Consider the following 27,403-nt stretch of genomic DNA (forward strand, 5'->3'; position numbering starts at 1 on the left):
TAATATATTTATAATAGACAACACGTTTTCCCCTAATCCATTTAGCTTTTTTATTCACTTTATTAGTCACCATGATTGCAATTTGCAAGAAGACCGCAACACACAGAAAGCAAAGCAGACTACGTTATTTAAAAAGGCAAGGACTAAATTAGATAGCCAGTAGTTTATCCAATATGCAAAGCTAGATTCTTACTCCTAGTCGAGAGTATGAAGAGATTTTTATTTAACCAGCTATTCTAATTTCGAAAATTATTTTATCGTGGAAATCTGCATTATGTTTAAAAGCGTTAGTGCCAATGCATTGCTATACCGGTAAAACAAACTGACTTGGCATTATTTAAATTTAAGGCAAAGGGTGGCTCAGTTGCTGTCACTTAAAGACGACTTTTCAACTACACAGTGGCTAAGCTTAGTAATGCCAGAAGTATATAATACTTCTCTTCGAGAGAAGTGTACCACAACGCCGGGTAAGTGTAACGTCACTCTTCCCAACATCGGAACATTTAGAGCAAGGTTACTAAACCGAATCACATACACGATAAATAGTTCCCTCATCATTACTCTATTAATCAAAAATGTCTTGATTAGAATCAAGTCCTAAAAAGTATCGATAAGACTGAGGTTATCACTTGTCTGAAGGATCAGATATTAATTTTTCTTTTTAATTGAAACTTAAAGGCATGCTTAAGAAAAAACAACGTTCCATTACCGTTTTCCGTTGAAATAACTTATTTTACAGGTAATCAATTCAAAAATTTACTTATCTCGGGTTTTCGGGCACAATTCCATTCCCCCAAAACATTTTATCATTACATTAATTACTTTTGAGAGAGTACGTGTATAACATGGAGTTTTAAAAGGTTCCCTCATTTGTGCCCGGCATGCTTCGCAGTGGATACGTTTTAAAACAATGGCGGAAAATTAAGTAGGGACAGTTAGATTTTTACTCGTGGTTATGCAAAATGATGTAATGTCTAGTGTACTTCAGTCAACAGTCATACTGTTCATTCTCATAGTTCAGGACATGATTAATGCTGCTCACTATTTCTCTCTCTAGTTTCAAACAATGGTTAGAGACCATTCAGTGCCGCAGGTCCATGGACGAACCAATACTGAAGGACGGATGGCAGAGGGAGAAAGTTGAAAAATGCTTGTTAATTCGCCTTCTAGCGGCAGATAGTAGCAAACCGGATAGTGGGGGAATCAACGTTCTAAAGAGGGAAGCATCTTACGTCTTATTTTGTCTATAGTCTGTCAAACGAAAGAAGAGCCCTGAGAAATTTGTCCAAATTGGTGTCGCCACCATCGACCCCATAGTACTTTATCAACTTGTTTTGTTTTGTCAATAGTCGGCTGTAATATAGTCTGCTATAAACAGATAGGCTTAATCGCAATACAGTGAGGAAGATCAGAGCAACACCTACCTTTGTGGAAAACCCCCAAAACCCCTGACGGACTACTTCACTGCAGTACATTTTCGAGCTCGTATACAGGGTGTGACATGTGTCATTGTATGCAAATGAGAACGTGCAACAAGTATCATAGTGAATATCGTTTAATGATACGCACTTTGAAACGTTAAAGACCTACGATTAAGCTTAGGAACTAAGGCATCACACTACAAATTAAATTGCTGTTTGGTAAACCCATCAGCGTTAATATTCGATGTGCCTACCGTCGTGGTGTAGGCACTCTTCAAGACGATGTCCATGCCTTGTATTACGTTTTCTAGCATTTGAGGAGTGATTCGTTCAATTGCGCTTCGAATTCTGGCAGTCAAGTCGTCTACATTTAAAGGTTCTGTTGCAAACACCTTCCCCTTAACATATCCCCATAAGAAGAAATCAAGTGGGGTTAGGTCAGGGGATCTTGCTGGCCACGGAATTGGTCCACCTCTACCGATCCAACGGTTTGGAAAGTGCTCAGTTAGCCATTGGCGAACATTGACCGCCCAATGTGGTGGCGCACCATCCTGCTGGAACCACAGGTCCCGCATCACTGCTAATGGTAATGCGTCTATCGCATCACTAAACTCGTGGCTTTGGCCTACTTAGATAAGGAATCCATACGAGGTTACGAAGGTCAGAATTTTCCGCGGCACTGAGAATTCGGCACATTATTCAATCAAACGTACGCGTCGTTACTAGCAGCTTAGTTCGTATAAACGTTGTAAGTCCTGTGTCGTAGACGAATGGCAGCCTACTCCAACCGAGAAAAATTGGACATGACGTTTATTTTGGGTAAATGTCGCGGTAACGTTCAACAAGCGGCATTGCTTTATGCCGAACGCTTCCCAAACCGACGAAGGCCGGTTCGAAGAACCTTCACGAACATTAGAGACAACCTACGAGATTTCGGGAGTTTCGTCGTGCAAGACCGTCAACGTAGAAGATACCGTATAATTGGTAATCATCATAGGGAAGTCGACATTCTAGCACGTTTTGAAGCCAATCCTCACACTAGTAGTAGAGCGGTCGGAGAAGAGGTTGGTCTAAGCCATTCAACCGTTCTTGCCATTTTACATCGGCATCACTACCGGCCCTATCATATCCACCTCCATTACGCCTTAGCGGACGATGACTACCTAAGACGTCAAGACTTCTGTCTTACCATGCGCGAGCTAATTGAAGCCGATCCATTGTTCTTAAGAAAGGTTCTTTTTTCTGATGAGGCGACATTTCACAGGGATGGTACGGTAAACCGACATAACTTACATTACTGGACCCAACGAAATCCATACTGGTTACGGCAACATTACCATCAAATTCGATGGAAGATAAATGTTTGGTGTGGCATTCTGGGGAACAGAATCATCGGACCTTTCTTCTTCGAGGACAACATTACTGGTGACAGGTATTTGCATTTCCTGCGCCACGAGTTTAGTGATGCGATAGACGCATTACCATTAGCAGTGATGCGGGACCTGTGGTTCCAGCAGGATGGTGCGCCACCACATTGGGCGGTCAATGTTCACCAATGGCTAACTGAGCACTTTCCAAACCGTTGGATCGGTAGAGGTGGACCAATTCCGTGGCCAGCAAGATCCCCTGACCTAACCCCACTTGATTTCTTCTTAAGGGGAAGGTGTTTGCAACAGAACCTTTAAATGTAGACGACTTGAAGGCCAGAATTCAAAGCGCAATTGAACGAATCACTCCTCAAATGCTAGAAAACGTAATACAAGGCATGGAAATCGTCTTGAAGAGTGTATACACCACGACGGTAGGCACATCGAACATTTACGCTGATGGGTTTACCAAACAGCCCTTTAATTTGTAGTGTGATGCCTTAGTTCCTAAGCTTAATCGTAGGTCTTTAACGTTTCAAAGTGCGTATCATTAAACGATATTCACTATGATACTTGTTGCACGTTCTCATTTGCATACAATGACACATGTCACACCCTGTATACGAGCTCGAAAATGTACTGCAGTGAAGTAGTCCGTCAATGATTTTGGGGGTTTTCCACAAAGGTAGGTGTTGCTCTGATCTCTTCCACACTGTAGAACCAATAAATTTTGCTATATATATTTAATATGTTTATGTTTCATGATTTTTACGATCATCGAGTATTAAAGAATAAAAAACAAAATTAACGACAAGACACCAGTTTTATCTTTGTTGAACTAGCATTGCAATATATTTCAATGACATAAGTTAAATTACTTGTCCATGAGTAGTTCAGCGTCAAAGCGTCTTCAGTCCACGTTTTCATCAGAGTCTTCGCTGTCTTCTTGCATATTAATTTTAAGAGGTTCAATTGTGGTTTCGATGATGGGATCTTTTTCCCAATACTCATGCATTATATTCTCGACGTGCTCTATTGCTTTACGCCAATTCTCTGGTGTCACACGTTCAATGGCCCTCAATGTCGCATCTTTGACCGTCGAGAGTTTGAAACCAGAATTTTGCTTCGCAACGTCGTTCTTCAGTTGTGCCCATATTAGTTCAATCGGGTTAAACTGGCAATGGTGCGGTGGAATCCTCACTACCGTGTGACCTCTACTTTTAGCAACCTCGTCAATTTCGTACTTCAGGGTTCTGGAGTCGGATCTGGACTTGTGACGCTTTATTATTTCATAAAGTTCACGTCGAGAATATAAACCATGAGTATTGGGAAAAAGATTCCATCATCGAAACCACAATTGAACCTCTTAAAATTAATATGCAAGAAGACAGCGAAGACTCTGATGAAAACGTGGACTGAAGACGCTTTGATGCTGAACTACTTATGGACAAGTACTTTAACTTATGACTTTAAAATATATTGCAATGCTATTTCAACAAAGATAAAACTGGTGTCTTGTCGTTAATTTTGTTTATTATTCTCTAATACTCGATGATCGTAAAAAATCATGAACCATAAACATATTAAATATATATAGCAAAATGTATTGGTTCTATTGCGATTAAGCGTATCTGTTTATAGCAGACTATATTACAGACGACTATTGACAAAACAAAACAAGTTGATAAAGTACTATGGGGTCGATGGTGGCGACACCAATTTGGACAAATTTCTCAGAGCTCTTCTTTCGTTTGACAGACTATAGATGGCGCTAGCTTTTTCCGGGATTTGACTCGGTATTTTTCATAACCCCCCCCTCCTTTTTGGGGCTAAAAATGGGGAAATAAGCTTAACATTGGATGTTTAGTCGCTTAGTATGGGGCGCTATGGACTGCCATCGGTCCTTCAGTATTGGTTCGTCCATGGCAGGTCGCACATGAATATATTTCAACTACAGTTTACATCAATTCTCCTTGGTCGTACTATTAGCGGGTTTAGCACTAATTTGTTCAGAACATGTCTCGAAAGTGTGCTTGTTGTAAGTTTTTAAAGCAGTGTTGCCAATGTGTGGGTAATTTCCCACATCGTGGGAGATTTAGGTTTGGTTTTAGGCTCTGTGGGGAAAAAGTAATATTTTTCCGAAATCAATCAAATGTCGGAATTTTCCTGTTCAAGGGTTAATAGTGCAAAACTTTCAAAAATGCACTAATTTTAACTGCACAGTTAAAATTAGTGCATTTTCGAAAATTTTATCCGGTTTAATAATTTCAAGCGACATTTTGAAATAAATTCGGTGATTTTAAGTTTGGCACTGAAAAAAAAAAGAAAGCATATTTTGAGAATTTTAAAGCTTTATAGCATTTGTACATAGTGTCAAAGCCATGCGGAGTGATATTCTATATTAAACTTAGTATGATAAAATAGTCCAGATAAATATGACTGTAAAAAAGGGGGTGTGGGAAATGCGGCAAATTTTTAAAATGGAAGTGGGAACATCCAATTTCTAACATTAGCAACACTGATTTGAAGGTTTTGGTCATGGCTAAACAGACCGCTCATTCAGTTTTTTTATTGTTTTAAAGCTTATTTTGACACATTATCTCTCAAAAGTAATTAATGTAATAATAAAATGTTTTGGGGGAATGGAATTGTGCCCGAAAACCCGAGATAAGTAAATTTTTGAAATTGATTACTTGTAAAATAAGTTATTTCAACGGAAAACGGTAATGGAACGTTGTTTTTTCTTAAGCATGCCTTTAAGTTTCAATTAAAAAGAAAAATTAATATCTGATCCTTCAGACAAGTAATAACCTCAGTCTTATCGATACTTTTTAGGACTTGATTCTAATCAAGACATTTTTGATTAATATCTGCTCCTTCAGTCTTCATTTTAATTAAGATTGTTAAGAAACTGTTTTACATTTTCAAAATCTACACTAAGCAGAAACATATAAAAAGGGGACCGTAACTTTAGCTCAATGGCAATCAGTCATTTTTTTATAATGATACTCCAAAAAATAAAAACTTAACTCATTGAAAGTTTGTATTCTTATTGTAATTAACATAATACAATTTTTTACAACCCTTTATTGAAACGCGAGGCGCTCCCCTAAAAATTCCACAAATAGGACCAAATTGACAGTTTTACACAATTTTTTAAAACGCTGATTTATGTCTGTTTAACCTTTAGCTCAAACTTTTCATAAGCCCAATATGAAATTCGGATATCCTTAAAACTTCTCAAAGACGATCCGAGATTATCAATTTCAAACTTTTTTGTAGCATTAACTAACGTCTGTTTGATATTAAGCTTATAAACCTTAAACACAATATAGTCAGGGCAATGCCGACTCAATTTATAAGGGCTACCCTAAAAGTCCACAAAGGTGATCCAAGATTGTTAATACGCCTAAAAAGTGCCCTCTTCAAAATATGTAGCCGGGGAAAAGAGAGCGTGATCGAGTGGGCTATGCTAGTGGGTATTTTGGTAGTAAGTAACGGGGTTGGGACTCCAGGGATAGCCCGCTCCATCACGCAGTCGACAACGCAAAGCAACTCGCGCCAGCGTGGGAAATAAGGCGGTAACACAGGGCAAATGACGAGTTTAAAAATTGCCTGGTCCAGTTCAAAAATTAAATCGGAGGGGGGGTCAGTGGTCCACGAGACTACTAAAAAATTCAAGGGTAACCAGAGTCCACACATTAAAATTCTAAAATTTAAATTATCCACTTCTTTAGCTTAGCAGACGACGTGCTCTGGCCAATGGTCACGGACCAGTTTATTTATTCCAAGTCAGGAGGGTCTCTGGGAGTGCCTAATGTCCAGTTTAAAAAAATCCTTATTTCCCACCCTGACTCGCGCTATAGCAAGCAGCTTGCGACGTGTTGCGCGTGATCGAGTAGGCTATGGTCCGGTCAAAAGAAATCTTCAGTTCAGCGTTGTAAATAAGGCGGTGGCACAGGGAAAATGACCAGTTTAAAAATTAAATCGGAGGGGGAGCAGTGGTCCACAGAACCACTAAGGAAATTCTAGGGTAACCAGGGTCCAGACATTATCTCAACTATTTTAAGTACCCACTTCTTTAGTTTAGCAGACGCCGCGCCCTGGTCAATGGTCATGGACCAGTTCATTTATTCCAGGGCAGGGGGGTCGCTGGCCCAATGTCTAGTTTTAAAAAAATCCCAATTCCCATCCTGCTTCAGTTGGGAGTCCTGGAGCTCCTAAAGTCCAAAGATGCATATGACAAGGATTCATTTCTCATAAGCGAGAATGGCCAACTCTGTTGTGTTAGAGACAGCCTGGTATTTGTTTAGTTCGAAGTCAGCTGGGTTTTCACCTTTAAAAGTTAATACAGCCCTTTGAATTTAAATAATTAGAAATGAGAAATGTATTAAATGAATGAATCTATAGGGTTGCAGTTGTGTCGAAATGAGAGCAATTAAATATGTGTCTTTGATATTTAGCTCTGATAATTTCAGAAACTTAATAAAAAGTAGTGTTATGTATTTAACCAGTATTTATTTTATTGAAATTTATTAATAATTATTTAATTAAAAAAATTGTAATACTATTTTATGTTTTAAATTTTACAAATAAGATTCAAAACAGTAAACATAGGGCAAAGGTTATATTGTATTATAAATAGCCAGTGGGATTGATTTTAGCTATATCGCAATTAGAGCTCGACATTTTCTATCCATTATCCACAAATTAGTAATTAATTTGAATGAAAATAGGTGGATATCTTTTATTAATTGGGAAATAATGCACACACTTTACATTTAAATTTTAGAAGTTAATTTATTATTTACTTTGTGTATATAATATTCAGCATTAATTTCACTAAGGAAATAAACTAATTACCTACGACTACGAGGAATTAACTAGTATATATGTTTAAAATTATAATTTAATCGTTTCAAAACTAATATGGTTTTGAACCGGTTTTAATAATTTAGTTATTAAAATTTGTGATTTTCGATTGGTCAATATTGAAAACTAACCAATGGTGGAACTAATTTTTTTTAAGTCAATGAAACTGAAATATCAATGAATCATCTACTGAAAGAGGTATCAACCTATTATTTTTTTTCAAAAGAAGGCAAATAAGGATTAGATGGCTTGCTGCTTCAAACAAGATTTTTAACCATGAATAGAATATTTTGTTAATTTTAGTCAAATTTAGATATTCGGTAATTGAGTTGATATGAATAAAGCCGTTTTTGCTCATGTCTATTTTAAACTTTAATCACAGATTTCGCTTACCATTTCACAAGCATAATTCTAGAAGAGCGCTCTGGAAATTTTTTGGTTTCTTCTTTGCTACAAGGTATCGATGGGACTAATAGTTTTACCTGAGTAGTAGTGGTTGTTGTAGTAGTATTAGTAATTTAGTAACGGGCGTTGGCGATATTTGATTCTCTTTGCCAAAGCAGCTATTGAAAAATTATTCCCTCTGACCGGTATATTAAGGGATATTTCACTAGAAGTATATTTATTGTAGTAAGGATAGCGAGAGTGCGTAAACGATGTGGCTTAATTATGGGCTAGACCATCTTGTTAACCAGGGTTTCTGAACTCGTGTTCTAGTTCGTCAGGCAAGACTCTTATTTGATATGAATGGATAAATTACAATACTACCTAAAATATTTACAATATTTTCCTTTTATTCATATATTACGTTATCTTAGTTTTACTTTTAAGTTTTAACTTAAAGTTCACTTATTCTGTCTATTCAAATTATCATAGAAGAATTTTAACTGTTTCACGTGTTCATGTAGAAGGGCTGATCGTCTTGTAGTGATTACACAGCCAGTTGCTAAGAACATTCTTTCACTTATAGCAAACGAGGATGGTAAAGGAGATATTTTTGGGCTAACATCGCTAGAAACGGAAACTTTCCAGCCTTTTCTTTCCAACAATTGCGAATTGTGCACTCCTCGATTTCTATATCCTCTTCTAAACAAATGTTAACCTCATCCGTCGCACTTAAATTCTGACTTTGACTCTGCACACAGTCAAATAAATTTAAATAAAACGTTGCTCGATATTTAAAATAACATATTCCAGCCTTTATTTGTGTCTTTCAGTTCTCAGATCATACAATTAATAACTGTCAGCTTTTTTTTCCTTATATATAGTTTACCTTTAAAGCTCTTTATCTGACTTTAGGTCTGACGTATATAACACACCTCTTCGTGACGTTTCTTCTGAATGGTTTCCATATTCCATATTTTTTACCGGTTTTTTCAGCCTTGTTTTCTTTGACTTCTTGGACTTCGATAAACGTGTTTTCTAGTTTTAAATTCAACTATTTAATAGCGTAATTGTTGAGCGTTTGTCTTTTGGTTTCAAAAGAACCAACTTTATGCGTAGATCAAGTACCATCAACAACAAGTACAATTTTTCAGACTTGTATCCAGGAAAACGTGTTCTCAAAGCTGACAAGAAGCATTCTGGTCATACTCATGCCAAGTAAAGAGATTCAATTTTTCTATCTCAATTTTGTACAATATTTGCGTAAAAAACTGAATGAGTTTATATTGCGTAAAGCGGCCTTTACATGCTCAATGTTTTGCACAAATAAAGTGGGGGACATTTATAAAATTCATCATCTTATAAATTATTCCGAACACTTTTAAGTAATTGCGCAAATAAAAATGTGTCATGATATTGAAAGCTCAATATTTAGAACCAAAATTTTAAATTTTATTGGACAAATACAGGGTGTATCTGAAATGGACGTAGGAGCGGAAGTATTTGGGCTCCTGGGGCCAATATAAGGCGAAACTGTGGTATGACATTTTGTCGTACGCCAACCCATTTAGAAGTTACTTGAACCTAACACTTGCTAGTTTGCATAAATCACAGCATGTTGACTTCGTCTAAAACAGTAGGAATTAAGTTCAAGATAGGATGATTATTGCAAATTAGTGGTTGCCAGCTAAAACAAAAGAAAAGCCTCATAGCCATAGAGTTTATAGTCAATTTTTAAGGAGTAGAAAGTTGTACAGTTGGTGACTCATAAAGAACATCAATGTAAAACAGCATGTTACGATTTAGTGTGTTGAAACAACTGACCGATACTAACGGGAAACTGACAGCGATAAGTAGCGCAAACTAATAAGGAACACCGACATTTTGCTTCATTCTTCAAACAATCGAAAGGTTGCATTTAGTTTAAAGATTAGGTTAATGTTGCAACTTATCGAAATCGGTATTCGTGAACAAATGCTAGTGGGCGAATGTTTGTGATGGGATGTTGGGCAACGCCTGTTAAGGATTAAATTTCACAAATTAATTTGTAAAATTTAATCCTTATAAAAATCAACAAATAATGAAGAAACCTAAATGTTGAAAATGAAATAAAATTTGTTATGGTTCAAAAGAACCAAAAAAGGGAACATTCCTTTCTCCAAAAAATTACAGTGAGGGAGTAATGGCGTTTTTCTTGGGGCCTCACCCGAAACTTCACCCGTAACAAATTAGGTACGCTTTGTTGAATAGGAGTGGGCTTCATGAAACCTAGCATTCCTTCTCAAGGTCACACACTAGTAGATAGAAAGTATTGCTTTTGGGCCACTGGCGTCAGACAGTGCCAGATGGCACCTGTAAATATGGCGTCAATGGGCGTCCACGGAATTTTTCTTCTTATGGCGCCAGTGAATCAAACATTTTTCCCCCCAATATTGCTGTGGCGTCAATGAATCAGACATGGCACCAGTAAATCAAACATTTTCCCCCCAATATTGTTGTGGCGTCAGTGAATCAGACATGGCACCAGTAAATATGGCGTCAATGAATCAGACATGGCACCAGTAAATATGGCGTCAATGAATCTGACAAGGCACCAGTAAATATGGCGTCAATGAATCAGACATGGCACCAGTAAATATGGCGTCAATGAATCAGACATGGCACCAGTAAATATGGCGTCAATGAATCAGACATTACGTCCACCACATTTTTTTTTTCGGACAATCTTCCTATGGTGCCAGTGAATCAAACACAACGTCACATTTTCCCTGGCGGGGGAAAAACCCGACACCCCCTGACACCATGTTGACTTTGTGAATGGCGTGGAAATTGTAGGAGAAATACCATGGCGTGGCTGGGGAAATACGTAAAGTAGTTTAACTGGTTTAATAATAAACATTTTTAAATTCGGCGTTCTGTAGGCAGATGCTTACGTTAAATATTTTGTGTTTCTAATTTTTTTGGTTGGCCTATCTTAAATCTTATAACATCCATAAAATATTAATTTTATTAAATTTTACTATTAAAAACAAAAAATTTCTCTTATCATATTATATTATTATTTGAACTGATAAGGGAAATAAACTCTATGTCCAAAACTTTGTCTCACATTGCCAACAGTAAAGTGAACTTTCGATCTGATAAGAGAACCAATAATGATTTGAAATGATAAAAGCATATGCCTCGATTTATCCATTCTTTCACATACACGTCGAGGAAATGAACAAATATTTGATCTTCCTAAAAGTATGGATTAACAGTAAATAGAAAAGATGGCAATTGTATCTCCTAAACACAAACAAAATCAAATTCAAACCATAGTAAACAATGATAAAAGGGTAAAACTCATTTCAAAATCATCGGTAAATTTCCTCCGAGCTTGAGCAAGCAAAGGTTAAATTGATAAGTGCAGAAGTGAACTAATTTCAGAAATATGGCGGGTAGACTTTCGAACTACCCACGCTTTAGTCCATGCGTTTAATTCATTTCTAAAGTCAACATGATTAGAGAAAACTTTCATATTAGTGTTCAAACCTTCCCTATTATTGTTCATACTTTCCCTATTAATGTTCCCATCCCGATATGAACACCAGATACTAGTGTTGTCGTCCTTAAAACAATGTTTAGATATTAATAAACCTACTTTCTATTGATTAAAGACATTTATTCCGATAGCACCGTATCATAAATATCTTTATCATGTTTATACAATGAGCAAATATCGGATATCATAATAAAGCGGAATAAAATTAAATCAAATACCCTCTATTTTATTTGGTGAATCTATAGATAAAAATATTTGTAGGATAAAGCAAGATACAGATCTTAGATTCTATCCCTAAGCACTTTGTCAAAAGTGTATCGAAATGGGAGAATATGCGATTTAAAGTGTTGTGAACCTACCAAACTACAATAAAAAGTGGTGGAAAATAATTGAAAAGATAAACAAAATACTATTTAAAGTGATGGAGAATGATAGAAAAGATGACGAGAATAATACTGAAAGCTACACTATTTCTGTTCAGAGTTTCACTATTTCTGTTCGGTGTTTCACTATTTCTGTTCGGTGTTTCACTATTTCTGTTCGGTGTTTCACTATTTCTGTTCGGTGTATCACTACTTCTGTTCGGCGTTTCACTATTTCTGTTCGGCGTTTCACTATTTCTGTTCGGCGTTTCACTATTTCTGTTCGGCGTTTCACTATTTCTGTTCGGTGTTTCACTATTTCTGTTCGGTGTTTCACTATTTCTGTTCGGTGTTTCACTATTTCTGTTCGGCGTTTCACTATTTCTGTTCGGCGTTTCACTATTTCTGTTCGGTGTTTCACTATTTCTGTTCGGTGTTTCACTATTTCTGTTCGGTGTTTCACTATTTCTGTTCGGCGTTTCACTATTTCTGTTCGGCGTTTCACTATTTCTGTTCGGCGTTTCACTATTTCTGTTCGGTGTTTCACTATTTCTGTTCAGAGTTTCACTATTTCTGTTCGGAGTTTCACTATTTCTGTTCAATGTTTCACTATTTCTGTTCAGAGTTTCACTATTTCTGTTCAGTGTTTCACTATTTCTGTTCGGTGTTTCACTATTTCTGTTCGGTGTTTCACTATTTCTGTTCGGTGTTTCACTATTTCTGTTCGGTGTTTCACTATTTCTGTTCGGTGTTTCACTATTTCTGTTCGGTGTTTCACTATTTCTGTTCGGTGTTTCACTATTTCTGTTCGGTGTTTCACCATTTCTGTTCGGCGTTTCACTATTTCTGTTCGGTGTTTCACTATTTCTGTTCGGCGTTTCAGTATTTCTGTTCGGCGTTTCACTATTTCTGTTCAGTGTTTCACTATTTCTGTTCAGTGTTTCACTATTTCTGCTCAGTGTTTCACTATTTCTGTTCAGTGTTTCACTATTTCTGTTCGGTGTTTCACTATTTCTGTTCGGTGTTTCACTATTTCTGTTCGGAGTTTCACTATTTCTGTTCAATGTTTCACTATTTATGTTCAGAGTCTCACTATTTCTGTTCAGAGTTTCACTATTTCTGTTCAGTGTTTCACTATTTCTGTTCGGTGTTTCACTATTTCTGTTCGGTGTTTCACTATTTCTGTTCGGCGTTTCACTATTTCTGTTCGGTGTTTCACTATTTCTGTTCAGTGTTTCACTATTTCTGTTCGGTGTTTCACTATTTCTGTTCGGTGTTTCACTATTTCTGTTCGGCGTTTCACTATTTCTGTTCAGAGTTTCACTATTTCTGTTCAAAGTTTTTACTCATTATGTTCAAAGTTTTTACTCATTATGTTCAAAGTTTCACTCTTTCTGTTCAAAGTTTCCCTATTGTTTAAAGTTTCACTATTTATGTTCAAAGTTTCACTCTTTCTGTTTAAAGTTTCAGTCTTTATGTTCAAATTTTCAGTATTTCTGTTCAATGTTTCACTATTTATGTTTTAAGTTCACCATTTATGTTTAAAGTTTCAATATTTATGTTTAAAGTTCCACTATTTATGTTCAAAGTTTCACTCCTTATGTTTCACTCTTTCTGTTCTAGGTTTCACTCTTTCTGTTTCACTCTTTCTGTTCTAGGTTTCACTCTTTCTCTTCTATGTTTCACTCTTTCTGTTCTATGTTTCACTCTTTCTGTTCTATGTTTCACTCGTTCTGTTCTATGTTTCACTCTTTCTGTTCTATGTTTCACTCGTTCTGTTCTATTTTTCACTCTTTCTGTTCTATTTTTCACTCTTTCTGTTCAAAGTTGCACTCTTCCTGTTCAAATTTTCACTCTTTCTGTTCTATGTTTCACTCTTTCTGTTCTATGTTTCACTCTTTCTGTTCTATGTTTCACTCTTTCTGTTCTATGTTTCACTCTTTCTGTTCTATGTTTCACTCTTTCTGTTCTATGTTTCACTCTTTCTGTTCTATGTTTCACTCTTTCTGTTTTATGTTTCACTCTTTCTGTTTTATGTTTCACTCTTTCTATTTTATGTTTCACTCTTTCTGTTCTATGTTTCACTCTTTCTGTTCTATGTTTCACTCTTTCTGTTCTAGGTTTCACTCTTTCTGTTCTAGGTTTCACTCTTTCTGTTCTAGGTTTCACTCTTTCTGTCCTATGTTTCACTCTTTCTGTTCTATGTTTCACTGTTTCTGTTCTATGTTTCACTCGTTCTGTTCTATGTTTCACTCTTTCTGTTCTATTTTTCACTCTTTCTGTTCAAAGTTTCACTCTTCTTGTTCAAAGTTTCACTCTTAATGTTCTATGTTTCACTCTTTCTGTTCAAAGTTTCACTATTTCTGTTCAAAGTTTCGTTATTTATGTTAAAATTTTCACTCTTTCTGTTCAAAGTTTCACTCTTTCTGTTCAAAGTTTCACTCTTTATGTTCAAAGTTTCACTCTTTATGTTGAAAGTTTCACTCTTTATGTTCAAAGTTGCACTCTTTCTGTTCAAATCTTCACCATTTATGTTCAAAGTTTCACTATTTATGTTCAATTTTTCCCTGTTTCTGTTTAGACATTTCTTATTTCTGCTGAAACGTTTTTTTATTACTGTTCAAACTTTTCCTATTTGTGCTGATACGTTTTTTATTACTTTTCAAACTTTTGTTGTTCCTGCTGAAACGTTTCAAACTTCTTATTTTGTTGCAAGTTTATTTATCCTTTTTCCTCAAGCTTTTCATGTTTCTGTTCTAATTTTTATTATTTCGGCGATTTAACTCCTTTTTCCGAAATTCTACATCGCTTTACTAATTTCTATGGTTTTGAAATCGAATTTCAATGTTCCATAACCAAAATTCCCATGTGATATAAATGTGATGAACACCTTATTACCTAATAATGTATGAATTCCCAGAATATAAACGTCTTACTCTTAATCGGAATACATTAATTTATGATTTAGATAAATTCCTAATCCAACTGCAAAAGTTTATATGGAAAACGAATTTTCAAGGTGAAAGATACGTAGTGTAAAACGGATGATTTCAAAGTTCAGACTAAATAACAGAAAATCAATGAAACACCATCTCCTCATTAACATTAATTTATGTTTTGATATTATTGCAGTTTGGTTTCTAATATGTTTATAGGTATTAACGTTACAGAAAACGTTTTCAAATGACGGAATTCCGATTAAGTTTTCTTCACAAGGAACTAAAAAAGTGGTTGAAAGTGACATGAAGTGTGTATAATTCATTTTAAAGTATCGGCAAAACACTAAAAATTGGTTAAAGTTTCGATAAATGTTTAGTAAACGTTTCGTTATTCGACTTAAATATATCCGATATTGTTAATATATGACTATTATCAAACAGATAATGAAGTTGAATGACGAAAAAGTGCTCGCAAGTGTTGTTAATCTACTAAAATTCGGATGAAACTGACGTGAAATGAAAGCATTCGATTGAAAGCGAAAATACGACTAAGAAAGTGGATCAAAGTTTTGTTAAACTACTAAAATGTGGTTCAAATCACATTCAAAGGAACTAAAAAGCAGTTGAACGTTTATGAAATGACAAAAGTACAATTGTAAGTAATGTGTTTAATATTTTTATAAATTTTGCAAGGATATAAATACTTCTCGCGGCCGCCACACGCGCGTATTTTTGTTTTCCCCGGCGCGTGTTCTATTAGGCGGCCCCCCTCCAGGTCTTGAGATTGGCAGCCTTGACATTTCCATCCAACGTCTGTGGTACATCATTCTCTGCTGAAAATACGCGTGTCCATCTGTTTTTGCATTGGAGTTTTTCTGTTCCAAAGTGGTTAAATGATATTTTGAAATTTCAACGTAAGATCGAAAAGACGATGATACTGATAAAAGAGATGCTTATCTATTAGGCGTTGCACTTTATAATTTATCACCAATTAAATTTCCATTTATCAAACTGATAAGAAAGTGTGTCTTGAGAAGATCTATACTGATAAAATAAACAAACTGGGATAAATTCTGCGTTCAAAGCCTTGGTTTATATTGCAAACAAATTTAGCAATTGTTAATTTCTCACCAATGGGTTTCGACTAGTATTAAGTGTCTAAAGGTCTCCTCGAAACGTCGTGATAAACCGAAGTTTTGGTTATGATAGTATCAAATCACGATTGAAATCAAATGGGTTTATTTCTTGGTAATCATCCACATTTGTTACGTTAATGGACCAATTACTGGTAACATTCGTGTTATCAAATTTCACACACTGTTGAGATCCGCGAGAAGTATTTATATCCTTGCAAAATTTATAAAAATATTAAACACATTACTTACAATCGTACTTTTGTCATTTCATAAACGTTCAACTGCTTTTTAGTTCCTTTGAATGTGATTTGAACCACATTTTAGTAGTTTAACAAAACTTTGATCCACTTTCTTAGTCGTATTTTCGCTTTCAATCGAATGCTTTCATTTCACGTCAGTTTCATCCGAATTTTAGTAGATTAACAACACTTGCGAGCACTTTTTCGTCATTCAACTTCATTATCTGTTTGATAATAGTCATATATTAACAATATCGGATATATTTAAGTCGAATAACGAAACGTTTACTAAACATTTATCGAAACTTTAACCAATTTTTAGTGTTTTGCCGATACTTTAAAATGAATTATACACACTTCATGTCACTTTCAACCACTTTTTTAGTTCCTTGTGAAGAAAACTTAATCGGAATTCCGTCATTTGAAAACGTTTTCTGTAACGTTAATACCTATAAACATATTAGAAACCAAACTGCAATAATATCAAAACATAAATTAATGTTAATGAGGAGATGGTGTTTCATTGATTTTCTGTTATTTAGTCTGAACTTTGAAATCATCCGTTTTACACTACGTATCTTTCACCTTGAAAATTCGTTTTCCATATAAACTTTTGCAGTTGGATTAGGAATTTATCTAAATCATAAATTAATGTATTCCGATTAAGAGTAAGACGTTTATATTCTGGGAATTCATACATTATTAGGTAATAAGGTGTTCATCACATTTATATCACATGGGAATTTTGGTTATGGAACATTGAAATTCGATTTCAAAACCATAGAAATTAGTAAAGCGATGTAGAATTTCGGAAAAAGGAGTTAAATCGCCGAAATAATAAAAATTAGAACAGAAACATGAAAAGCTTGAGGAAAAAGGATAAATAAACTTGCAACAAAATAAGAAGTTTGAAACGTTTCAGCAGGAACAACAAAAGTTTGAAAAGTAATAAAAAACGTATCAGCACAAATAGGAAAAGTTTGAACAGTAATAAAAAAACGTTTCAGCAGAAATAAGAAATGTCTAAACAGAAACAGGGAAAAATTGAACATAAATAGTGAAACTTTGAACATAAATGGTGAAGATTTGAACAGAAAGAGTGCAACTTTGAACATAAAGAGTGAAACTTTCAACATAAAGAGTGAAACTTTGAACATAAAGAGTGAAACTTTGAACAGAAAGAGTGAAACTTTGAACAGAAAGAGTGAAAATTTTAACATAAATAACGAAACTTTGAACAGAAATAGTGAAACTTTGAACAGAAAGAGTGAAACATAGAACAGGAAGAGTGAAACTTTGAACAAGAAGAGTGAAACTTTGAACAGAAAGAGTGAAAAATAGAACAGAAAGAGTGAAACATAGAACAGAACGAGTGAAACATAGAACAGAAACAGTGAAACATAGAACAGAAACAGTGAAACATAGGACAGAAAGAGTGAAACCTAGAACAGAAAGAGTGAAACCTAGAACAGAAAGAGTGAAACCTAGAACAGAAAGAGTGAAACATAGAACAGAAAGAGTGAAACATAGAACAGAAAGAGTGAAACATAAAATAGAAAGAGTGAAACATAAAACAGAAAGAGTGAAACATAAAACAGAAAGAGTGAAACATAGAACAGAAAGAGTGAAACATAGAACAGAAAGAGTGAAACATAGAACAGAAAGAGTGAAACATAGAACAGAAAGAGTGAAACATAGAACAGAAAGAGTGAAACATAGAACAGAAAGAGTGAAACATAGAACAGAAAGAGTGAAAATTTGAACAGGAAGAGTGCAACTTTGAACAGAAAGAGTGAAAAATAGAACAGAAAGAGTGAAAAATAGAACAGAACGAGTGAAACATAGAACAGAAAGAGTGAAACATAGAACAGAACGAGTGAAACATAGAACAGAAAGAGTGAAACATAGAACAGAAAGAGTGAAACATAGAAGAGAAAGAGTGAAACCTAGAACAGAAAGAGTGAAACAGAAAGAGTGAAACCTAGAACAGAAAGAGTGAAACATAAGGAGTGAAACTTTGAACATAAATAGTGGAACTTTAAACATAAATATTGAAACTTTAAACATAAATGGTGAACTTAAAACATAAATAGTGAAACATTGAACAGAAATACTGAAAATTTGAACATAAAGACTGAAACTTTAAACAGAAAGAGTGAAACTTTGAACATAAATAGTGAAACTTTAAACAATAGGGAAACTTTGAACAGAAAGAGTGAAACTTTGAACATAATGAGTAAAAACTTTGAACATAATGAGTAAAAACTTTGAACAGAAATAGTGAAACTCTGAACAGAAATAGTGAAACGCCGAACAGAAATAGTGAAACACCGAACAGAAATAGTGAAACACCGAACAGAAATAGTGAAACACTGAACAGAAATAGTGAAACACCGAACAGAAATAGTGAAACGCCGAACAGAAATAGTGAAACACCGAACAGAAATAGTGAAACACCGAACAGAAATAGTGAAACACTGAACAGAAATAGTGAAACTCTGAACAGAAATAGTGAGACTCTGAACATAAATAGTGAAACATTGAACAGAAATAGTGAAACTCCGAACAGAAATAGTGAAACACCGAACAGAAATAGTGAAACACCGAACAGAAATAGTGAAACACTGAACAGAAATAGTGAAACACTGAACAGAAATAGTGAAACACTGAACAGAAATAGTGAAACGCCGAACAGAAATACTGAAACGCCGAACAGAAATAGTGAAACACCGAACAGAAATAGTGAAACGCCGAACAGAAATGGTGAAACACCGAACAGAAATAGTGAAACACCGAACAGAAATAGTGAAACACCGAACAGAAATAGTGAAACACCGAACAGAAATAGTGAAACACCGAACAGAAATAGTGAAACACCGAACAGAAATAGTGAAACACCGAACAGAAATAGTGAAACACCGAACAGAAATAGTGAAACACTGAACAGAAATAGTGAAACTCTGAACAGAAATAGTGAAACATTGAACAGAAATAGTGAAACTCCGAACAGAAATAGTGAAACTCTGAACAGAAATAGTGAAACACCGAACAGAAATAGTGAAACGCCGAACAGAAATAGTGAAACGCCGAACAGAAATAGTGAAACACCGAACAGAAATAGTGAAACACCGAACAGAAATAGTGAAACGCCGAACAGAAATAGTGAAACGCCGAACAGAAATAGTGAAACACCGAACAGAAATAGTGAAACACCGAACAGAAATAGTGAAACACCGAACAGAAATAGTGAAACGCCGAACAGAAATAGTGAAACGCTGAACAGAAATAGTGAAACGCCGAACAGAAATAGTGAAACGCCGAACAGAAGTAGTGATACACCGAACAGAAATAGTGAAACACCGAACAGAAATAGTGAAACACCGAACAGAAATAGTGAAACACCGAACAGAAATAGTGAAACTCTGAACAGAAATAGTGTAGCTTTCAGTATTATTCTCGTCATCTTTTCTATCATTCTCCATCACTTTAAATAGTATTTTGTTTATCTTTTCAATTATTTTCCACCACTTTTTATTGTAGTTTGGTAGGTTCACAACACTTTAAATCGCATATTCTCCCATTTCGATACACTTTTGACAAAGTGCTTAGGGATAGAATCTAAGATCTGTATCTTGCTTTATCCTACAAATATTTTTATCTATAGATTCACCAAATAAAATAGAGGGTATTTGATTTAATTTTATTCCGCTTTATTATGATATCCGATATTTGCTCATTGTATAAACATGATAAAGATATTTATGATACGGTGCTATCGGAATAAATGTCTTTAATCAATAGAAAGTAGGTTTATTAATATCTAAACATTGTTTTAAGGACGACAACACTAGTATCTGGTGTTCATATCGGGATGGGAACATTAATAGGGAAAGTATGAACAATAATAGGGAAGGTTTGAACACTAATATGAAAGTTTTCTCTAATCATGTTGACTTTAGAAATGAATTAAACGCATGGACTAAAGCGTGGGTAGTTCGAAAGTCTACCCGCCATATTTCTGAAATTAGTTCACTTCTGCACTTATCAATTTAACCTTTGCTTGCTCAAGCTCGGAGGAAATTTACCGATGATTTTGAAATGAGTTTTACCCTTTTATCATTGTTTACTATGGTTTGAATTTGATTTTGTTTGTGTTTAGGAGATACAATTGCCATCTTTTCTATTTACTGTTAATCCATACTTTTAGGAAGATCAAATATTTGTTCATTTCCTCGACGTGTATGTGAAAGAATGGATAAATCGAGGCATATGCTTTTATCATTTCAAATCATTATTGGTTCTCTTATCAGATCGAAAGTTCACTTTACTGTTGGCAATGTGAGACAAAGTTTTGGACATAGAGTTTATTTCCCTTATCAGTTCAAATAATAATATAATATGATAAGAGAAATTTTTTGTTTTTAATAGTAAAATTTAATAAAATTAATATTTTATGGATGTTATAAGATTTAAGATAGGCCAACCAAAAAAATTAGAAACACAAAATATTTAACGTAAGCATCTGCCTACAGAACGCCGAATTTAAAAATGTTTATTATTAAACCAGTTAAACTACTTTACGTATTTCCCCAGCCACGCCATGGTATTTCTCCTACAATTTCCACGCCATTCACAAAGTCAACATGGTGTCAGGGGGTGTCGGGTTTTTCCCCCGCCAGGGAAAATGTGACGTTGTGTTTGATTCACTGGCACCATAGGAAGATTGTCCGAAAAAAAAAATGTGGTGGACGTAATGTCTGATTCATTGACGCCATATTTACTGGTGCCATGTCTGATTCATTGACGCCATATTTACTGGTGCCATGTCTGATTCATTGACGCCATATTTACTGGTGCCTTGTCAGATTCATTGACGCCATATTTACTGGTGCCATGTCTGATTCATTGACGCCATATTTACTGGTGCCATGTCTGATTCACTGACGCCACAACAATATTGGGGGGAAAATGTTTGATTTACTGGTGCCATGTCTGATTCATTGACGCCACAGCAATATTGGGGGGAAAAATGTTTGATTCACTGGCGCCATAAGAAGAAAAATTCCGTGGACGCCCATTGACGCCATATTTACAGGTGCCATCTGGCACTGTCTGACGCCAGTGGCCCAAAAGCAATATACTTTCTATCTACTCACACTACCAACTTGTTCAAGAAAGGGTTGAAAGGCTCGTGATTGGCCTAAACTGATTACGAGGTACCACCAATAGTAATAGCAGACAAAAATTTTAAGAAGAAATTTTCGTTCTTAACCTCGGAACCGAACCGATGACCGCAAATAAAACTAAAGAAAATTTGAGAAAAAACCAAAAGTGGAGGGTTAACTTAAAACTAAGAAAAAACATCGCAAATTAATTAATAAACGATTAAACCTTAGTAAATTTGCAGACCACCCTAAAACTTTAGACTAATGACGTTTACTAACTGGTAGCAATCTGCCAGCGTTGAGAACGACAGGAGACCTACGTGCAATGTGAGATGCAATGTAATGTACCCATAAGGAAATGTCCATTCTTATTTCTTAGAATTATTCTATGAAAATTGCAAATAAAAACGGTAAAAAGGTACTACTTTTAAAGGTTCAAAGTGTTTTAAAGCATGTAAAAAATTATTTGCTAATTTAATGGAAACAAGACGTCGCCGTTGTAGTCTTGTGCACAAACCAAAATGAACGCTTTTGCAACCTTTCGATTGTTTGAAGAATGAAGCTAAATGTCGGTGTTCCTTATTAGTTTGCGCTACTTATCGCTGTCAGTTTCCCGTTAGTATCGGTCAGTTGTTTCAACACACTAAATCGTAACATGTTGATGTTCTTTATGAGTCACCAACTGTACATTTTTCTACTCCTTAAAAATTGACTATAAACTCTATGGCTATGAGGCTTTTATTGGTTTTAGCTGGCAACCACTAATTTGCAATAATCATCCTATCTTGAACTTAATTCCTACTGTTTTAGACGAAGTCAACATGCTGTGATTTATGCAAACTAGCAAGTGTTAGGTTAAAGTAACTTCCAAATGGGTTGGCGTACGACAAAATGCCATACCACAGTTTTGCCTTATATTGGCCCCAGGAACCCAAATACTTCCGCTCCTACGTCCATTTCAGATACACCCTGTATATTGATCATATTCCACACGATTTATTCAATTATATTGATTTATCACAATAAAAAAGTTGATATTGAGTCCATGGACCGTGTACAATTTTATTGACCAAACATAACGTATAAATCGTTAAATACACAGACTTAAGTTTTATTCGAATGCGAAATATTGTTCGTATTTTGAATAACATTTTGAGCAATAAAAACTCACTCATTATATAAGTTCAGTTTTTTACGCAAATATTGTCCAAAATTTACCGCAAATGATTTTCCACTTCCTGATACATATTGTAGCATTATATTTGAACTTTGCACAAATATTAGTCTCGATAACGTTTCATTTATACTTTGGAAATTAAATAACGGGCCCCACGTTTTTTGCGCAAATTATTGAGCGTGTATAGGGTGCCTAAGTAAAAGCCACATTACGCTTATCTTATCTACAATGCCTAACGTCAGCTTCTATTACCTTATCTATAGACTATAGATAAGGTATAGACTATAGTTTACCTTTAAACCTCTTTATCTGATTTTAGGTCTGACGTATACAACACACCTCTTCGTGACGTTTCTTCTGAATTCCATATTTTTAGCGGTTTTTTAGCCACCTCGTAGTATACGATGAGGCTCTTAGTTTGACCCTAGAGTAATTATAGACCGAGTAGCGCCGATTGGTGAAATTCGACGTCACATATCAAAGGTTTCATCTACGGCGGTGCACGCATTTTGTTTCGCGTGTACGTGAATAGATGGCGTTATACACTCCCTCCATCAGTTCGGAACTGCAGAACTGATTTGATACGAACCAACAAGTGGTAAACCGGAACTGCCCGCGAGATTTAAACGTGTTAAAAACCGTTTGTGACATCATTGTATTTTGTTATGGAGATAATAAAGCTTGATTGCGATAAAATTGTGTCATTTGTTCAAAACAAAGCCATGGTAGGTGTCAAGCAACGAAAGTGTGCTGTATTGCATTGCAGCAATAGAACAGATTCAGGGATACCAATGTATCGGATACCAAGAACCCCCGATATCAATAGGAAGTGGCTTTTGTTTCTTGGTCGGCCAACCGGTAAACCATTGACTAACCTCAGTGTTTGTAAGGTACGAATAGAAGTACAGCAATAATTCTCAAATATTTATTAAATATCCTTCATGTGACAATAATTTATTATTATTACTATAATGGCGTTTATAACAATAGGATCATTTTGCAACCACCGCCTTTGGTGTTAAAGGACAGAAGTTACCGTTGGCCATTCCTACAATTGCTTCCCGATTCCAGCGACGTATATCTGTGATCCCTTCTCACAGCAATACACTCTCCTGTATAACGGTAAGACACATGTTACTATTATTGTCGCGACGCACTATTCGATAGGCTCAAATTAGCAGCTCTTACTGCAATCATAGCAAGATGTCCCAATTACATCCACCCAGCCTCATAGTCATACAGTCGATTCGATGTAATACTAGTTGCCTTAATAGGTATCACTGTCTAATAATGGTATATCATATTGGTATCCATAGCGTGCCACGAGCGATACACCTATGTGTAACACGACGAATCAAGACAATAATCCTGAAGGTGCCAATGTATCTATCAATATCAGGGATCAAGATGTTGAAACTAACGCTACCCAACAGCTAATCCAAGCCCATGAATCAACGTTAAGTGTTACAAATAGTGTCATCAAATAGTACATTAACTCAAGCGACACAAACACTTCCCCCAGATGATTCTATGGCACATAAGCTAACCCAAACCGTAGATGCCACACACAACACACGCGATGACAGCGATGAGGTGCTTGTATCGCATTTAACTATTCAACGGTTATCGAACGAGAACAAGGAACTCGTAAAGACAATTCAACGCCTTAACGCGTACAAACTAGCTTGGGAGAGGCTTTTCACTGAAGATCAGATTAAACGTGTAGTGGACATCACACGTAATTGCCAGTGGTCAGCTCAAACCAAGTGTGAATCCTTGTCTTTACTTCATAATGTTGGCAACAAAGGTTATCAGTATCTTAGACACCGTGGATTCCCATTACCTGCAATTAGAACATTGCAAAAGTCCATTGAAGTGTTCCAGGCACCTACTGGAATTCAAGACGATGCACTGAATATCCTTAAAACCCATGTAATAAGTCTAACAGACATGCAACGGAAAGTGGTCATACTGGTGGACGAGATCCAGATTAGGCAAGCGGTTGAATACGATGCTGGGCTGAAACAAGTAATTGGTAACGCAACCCTTCCAGGAGACAACAAGGCTACCCATGCTGCTGTGATAATGGTACGCTCCGCTAGTCAAAAGTGGAAATATATTTTGGCGTACCACCTAACAGGAAACAGTGTCAATGGACGAGATCAAACACAATTAATCACGGACTGTATCAAAGCTCTTGACAATATTGGCCTGCAAGTGGTTTCACTAGTGAGTGACATGGGTCCCAACAACCTTAGAAGTTTAAATCTTATGGGGATCAAGGTTAATGCACATGAGAGACGAAACACATTTCCTCACCCGTGCAAACCAAGTAAAGACATTTATGTGATGGCTGATCCACCCCATGTGTTCAAGAATATTAGAACAGCGCTCTTGAACAACACCATGAAAATACCACCCGATATTGTAGCTCAATATGACCTGCCAAGTGACACCGTTGATGTGAAGTACATAAGGGAACTTGTGAACCTGCAATCAACGTCTGAATTAAAATTGGCACCAAAACTGACCGCGACACATGTAAATCCATCGCATTACCAAAAAATTAGGGTTCCACTTGCGCAAGACGTCTTAAGTAGCTCCACAGCTGCGGCCTTGGAAACACTTGTGCAGGTAAATAGGCTTGACCAAGCTGCGAAGACAACTGCTTGGTTCTGCCGTTTGATGTGCAATTGGTTTGCAATCATGCGAGGTTGTTGCAAGAGCAAGGCCTTAAATGTAGAGAGAAGACGTCTGCTACAAGAAGTAATGTCCATCATTGAACGCATACAAATCGGGCGTTCTTGGAAACCGTGTCAGACAGGGTTAATAATGTCAACAATATCAATACTTGACTTAGACGAGTACCTAAGACAGGATGGGTTTACATATATCATGCCAGGACGATTCAATCAAAACGCCTTAGAGGGTTTGTTCGGTCGTATACGTGACAGAGGAAATAGATACCCTACAGCAAATGCATTTAGACAGCGATTACGAATATTGCTTATTAAACAACTGCAGGAATATATCTCACCAGACATTTTGACTACCATAGTAAAACCACCAGTGTCTCGTAGACATTGCAACCTTCATGAGCCTTTGGAACGTGATAGTGTCACCATGGATGAAGGATGCGCGTGAGGAAATTTGTTTTCACTCTACAGGATAGGCAACTCCCTATCTCGAGCGACAGAATATTCTATATACACTCTGTTACAACGTCGGTTGTCAGCACGCGCAAAGCTATTTCTCTATGTAACGTAGCTTTGTACGTGCTGTCAAGAGACAAAAAACTTCAGGATCTTCAGGATTTAAAATATCCGCGAGTTTTTTAGCTCGAGTGCACGGACCTCTAGGCCTTAGTTTCAAATGCGTGTAGTAGACTGTATGCAATTTCACACGTATTTGAAACTAAGGCCAAGAGGTCCGTGCACTCGAGCTAAAAAACTCGCGGATATTTTAAATCCTGAAGATCCTGAAGTTTTTTGTCTCTTGACAGCACGTACAAAGCTACGTTACATAGAGAAATAGCTTTGCGCGTGCTGACAACCGACGTTGTAACAGAGTATATACAGAATATTTTTTCGTTCGAGATAGGGAGTTGCCGATCCTATAGGGTGAAAACAAATTTCCTCACGCGCATCCTTCATCCATGGTGTCACAGTACCCTCTGACAATAATGTGAGTTGTAATGCAACGGATACCATGTTTGCCTGCAATGTCGTTGAAGAACTACATCCTGTCCTGCATATGCCTGACACAGAACGCATTCCAGATGCTCAGCGTGAATTACTGGAAGTCTTTGAAAGATACCAAGAGGCGGATGACTCGCATCAATTACCTGATCCCGATAACGCATTCCTCCAAGTAGACGTCATGGAAGGTGATATATCGCCTGAGGATGAATGTTACTTAAGTAGATCATATGATATGCACGCGTGTAATGGTCCTGATAGCCTGGCATTTATTGTTGACACTCTAGGGCTTACTAGCACTAACCCAATAGATATACCTGTAACATTAGACAGTATGTCAGTCTACTATCTAGCAGGCTACATTTGCTTTTCACTTGAAAACAAGGTGTGTTGTCAATGTTTCGATAGCATTTGCGATCCCAAATCTAACCATACCCTGCATCCTGATGCAATTCATGCTGGAAACAAAGCTTTCGGAAACCTCAAACAGCCATCAACGTTATTCCTCAAGTTTATTACGTCCTGCGAAGAATGTTTGAGGGAGAAACATTTAGATAACCTAGATACAGTAACCGATCCTTTTAATGTATTTTCCAAGTCAGTTCAAGATCGAAGGCAATAGCGAAATATGTACGTACCCGTGTTCATATACGAGCGAAACATGTAACCAAAACGCTCAAAGGTGTACCTATTCTTCACTACACGAATAAATAGTATATACATAAACACATTGTTGGTGTACTCAGTTAATGGATAAAATACCTTTACATATATATACATACCTTCATGTTACCTACCATTGCCGCCTATAGAGCTATTTCAGTGGGGGAAAAATTTCGTCTGCTACGAAAATTGGGCCTGCCTTTGAGTGTAGAGGGCGGCCATTTTATGAGGGTTTCTCTATGGGCAAATAGCATTGGTGACGTAGCCATTACCCCCTCTGAAATAGCTCTATATTACCCGTTGCCTTGCCTTAGCTTAAACGTTAACGTACTTTTTCCTATTACATGAAACAAAAGCAGACGACATATGGATTGTGGGATTTAGATCGTTTCAAATCAGTTCTGCAGTTCCGAACTGATGGAGGGAGTGTATAACG

The 27,403-nt window shown here is 36.3% G+C and overlaps 1 protein-coding gene across 8 annotated transcripts; it reads right to left on the reverse strand.

Annotated features, from left to right (window-relative positions):
- Window positions 1-23,517: 23,517 nt before the first annotated feature.
- LOC149678977 (uncharacterized) lies at window positions 23,518-27,115 on the reverse strand. Of its 8 annotated transcripts, XM_089836814.1 has the most exons (8): window positions 27,087-27,115; window positions 26,943-27,002; window positions 26,740-26,826; window positions 26,609-26,677; window positions 26,451-26,504; window positions 26,247-26,363; window positions 25,644-25,706; window positions 25,280-25,363 (listed from the first exon to the last, which is right to left on the reverse strand). In XM_089836814.1, exons 3-7 carry the CDS (start codon window positions 26,759-26,761, stop codon window positions 25,699-25,701), a joined length of 270 nt encoding a protein of 89 aa, XP_089692940.1. In that variant the 5' UTR covers window positions 26,762-26,826; window positions 26,943-27,002; window positions 27,087-27,115; the 3' UTR covers window positions 25,280-25,363; window positions 25,644-25,698. The 8 variants fall into 8 exon arrangements, 6 of the variants coding, with proteins under 6 accessions (XP_089692939.1, XP_089692937.1, XP_089692938.1 ...); XM_089836813.1 differs by lacking the exons at window positions 26,740-26,826; window positions 26,943-27,002; window positions 27,087-27,115 and adding exons at window positions 23,518-23,718; window positions 23,795-23,941; window positions 24,926-25,096 and having other exon boundaries at window positions 25,166-25,363; window positions 26,451-26,731; XM_089836811.1 differs by lacking the exons at window positions 26,943-27,002; window positions 27,087-27,115 and adding an exon at window positions 24,504-25,096 and having other exon boundaries at window positions 25,166-25,363; window positions 26,451-26,621; window positions 26,740-26,901.
- Window positions 27,116-27,403: the final 288 nt, after the last annotated feature.

The sequence above is a fragment of the Phalangium opilio genome, unplaced genomic scaffold, assembly GCF_054372755.1.
Source record: "Phalangium opilio isolate 3A_F unplaced genomic scaffold, DU_Popi_V2 ptg000042l_1, whole genome shotgun sequence".
Lineage (NCBI taxonomy): Eukaryota > Metazoa > Arthropoda > Arachnida > Opiliones > Phalangiidae > Phalangium > Phalangium opilio.

Bases quoted from the DNA above. Each gene is read 5' to 3' on its own strand.
- LOC149678977 (XM_089836813.1), bottom strand. The intron at 25,364-25,643 runs GTGAGATATATT...TACTTCTTGTAG, and splicing joins TATGGTAGTCAAAATGTCTG to CAGACGTCTTCTCTCTACAT. The intron at 25,097-25,165 runs GTAATGCGATGG...CGTTGATTGCAG, and splicing joins AGTGGAACCCTAATTTTTTG to GTTCACAAGTTCCCTTATGT.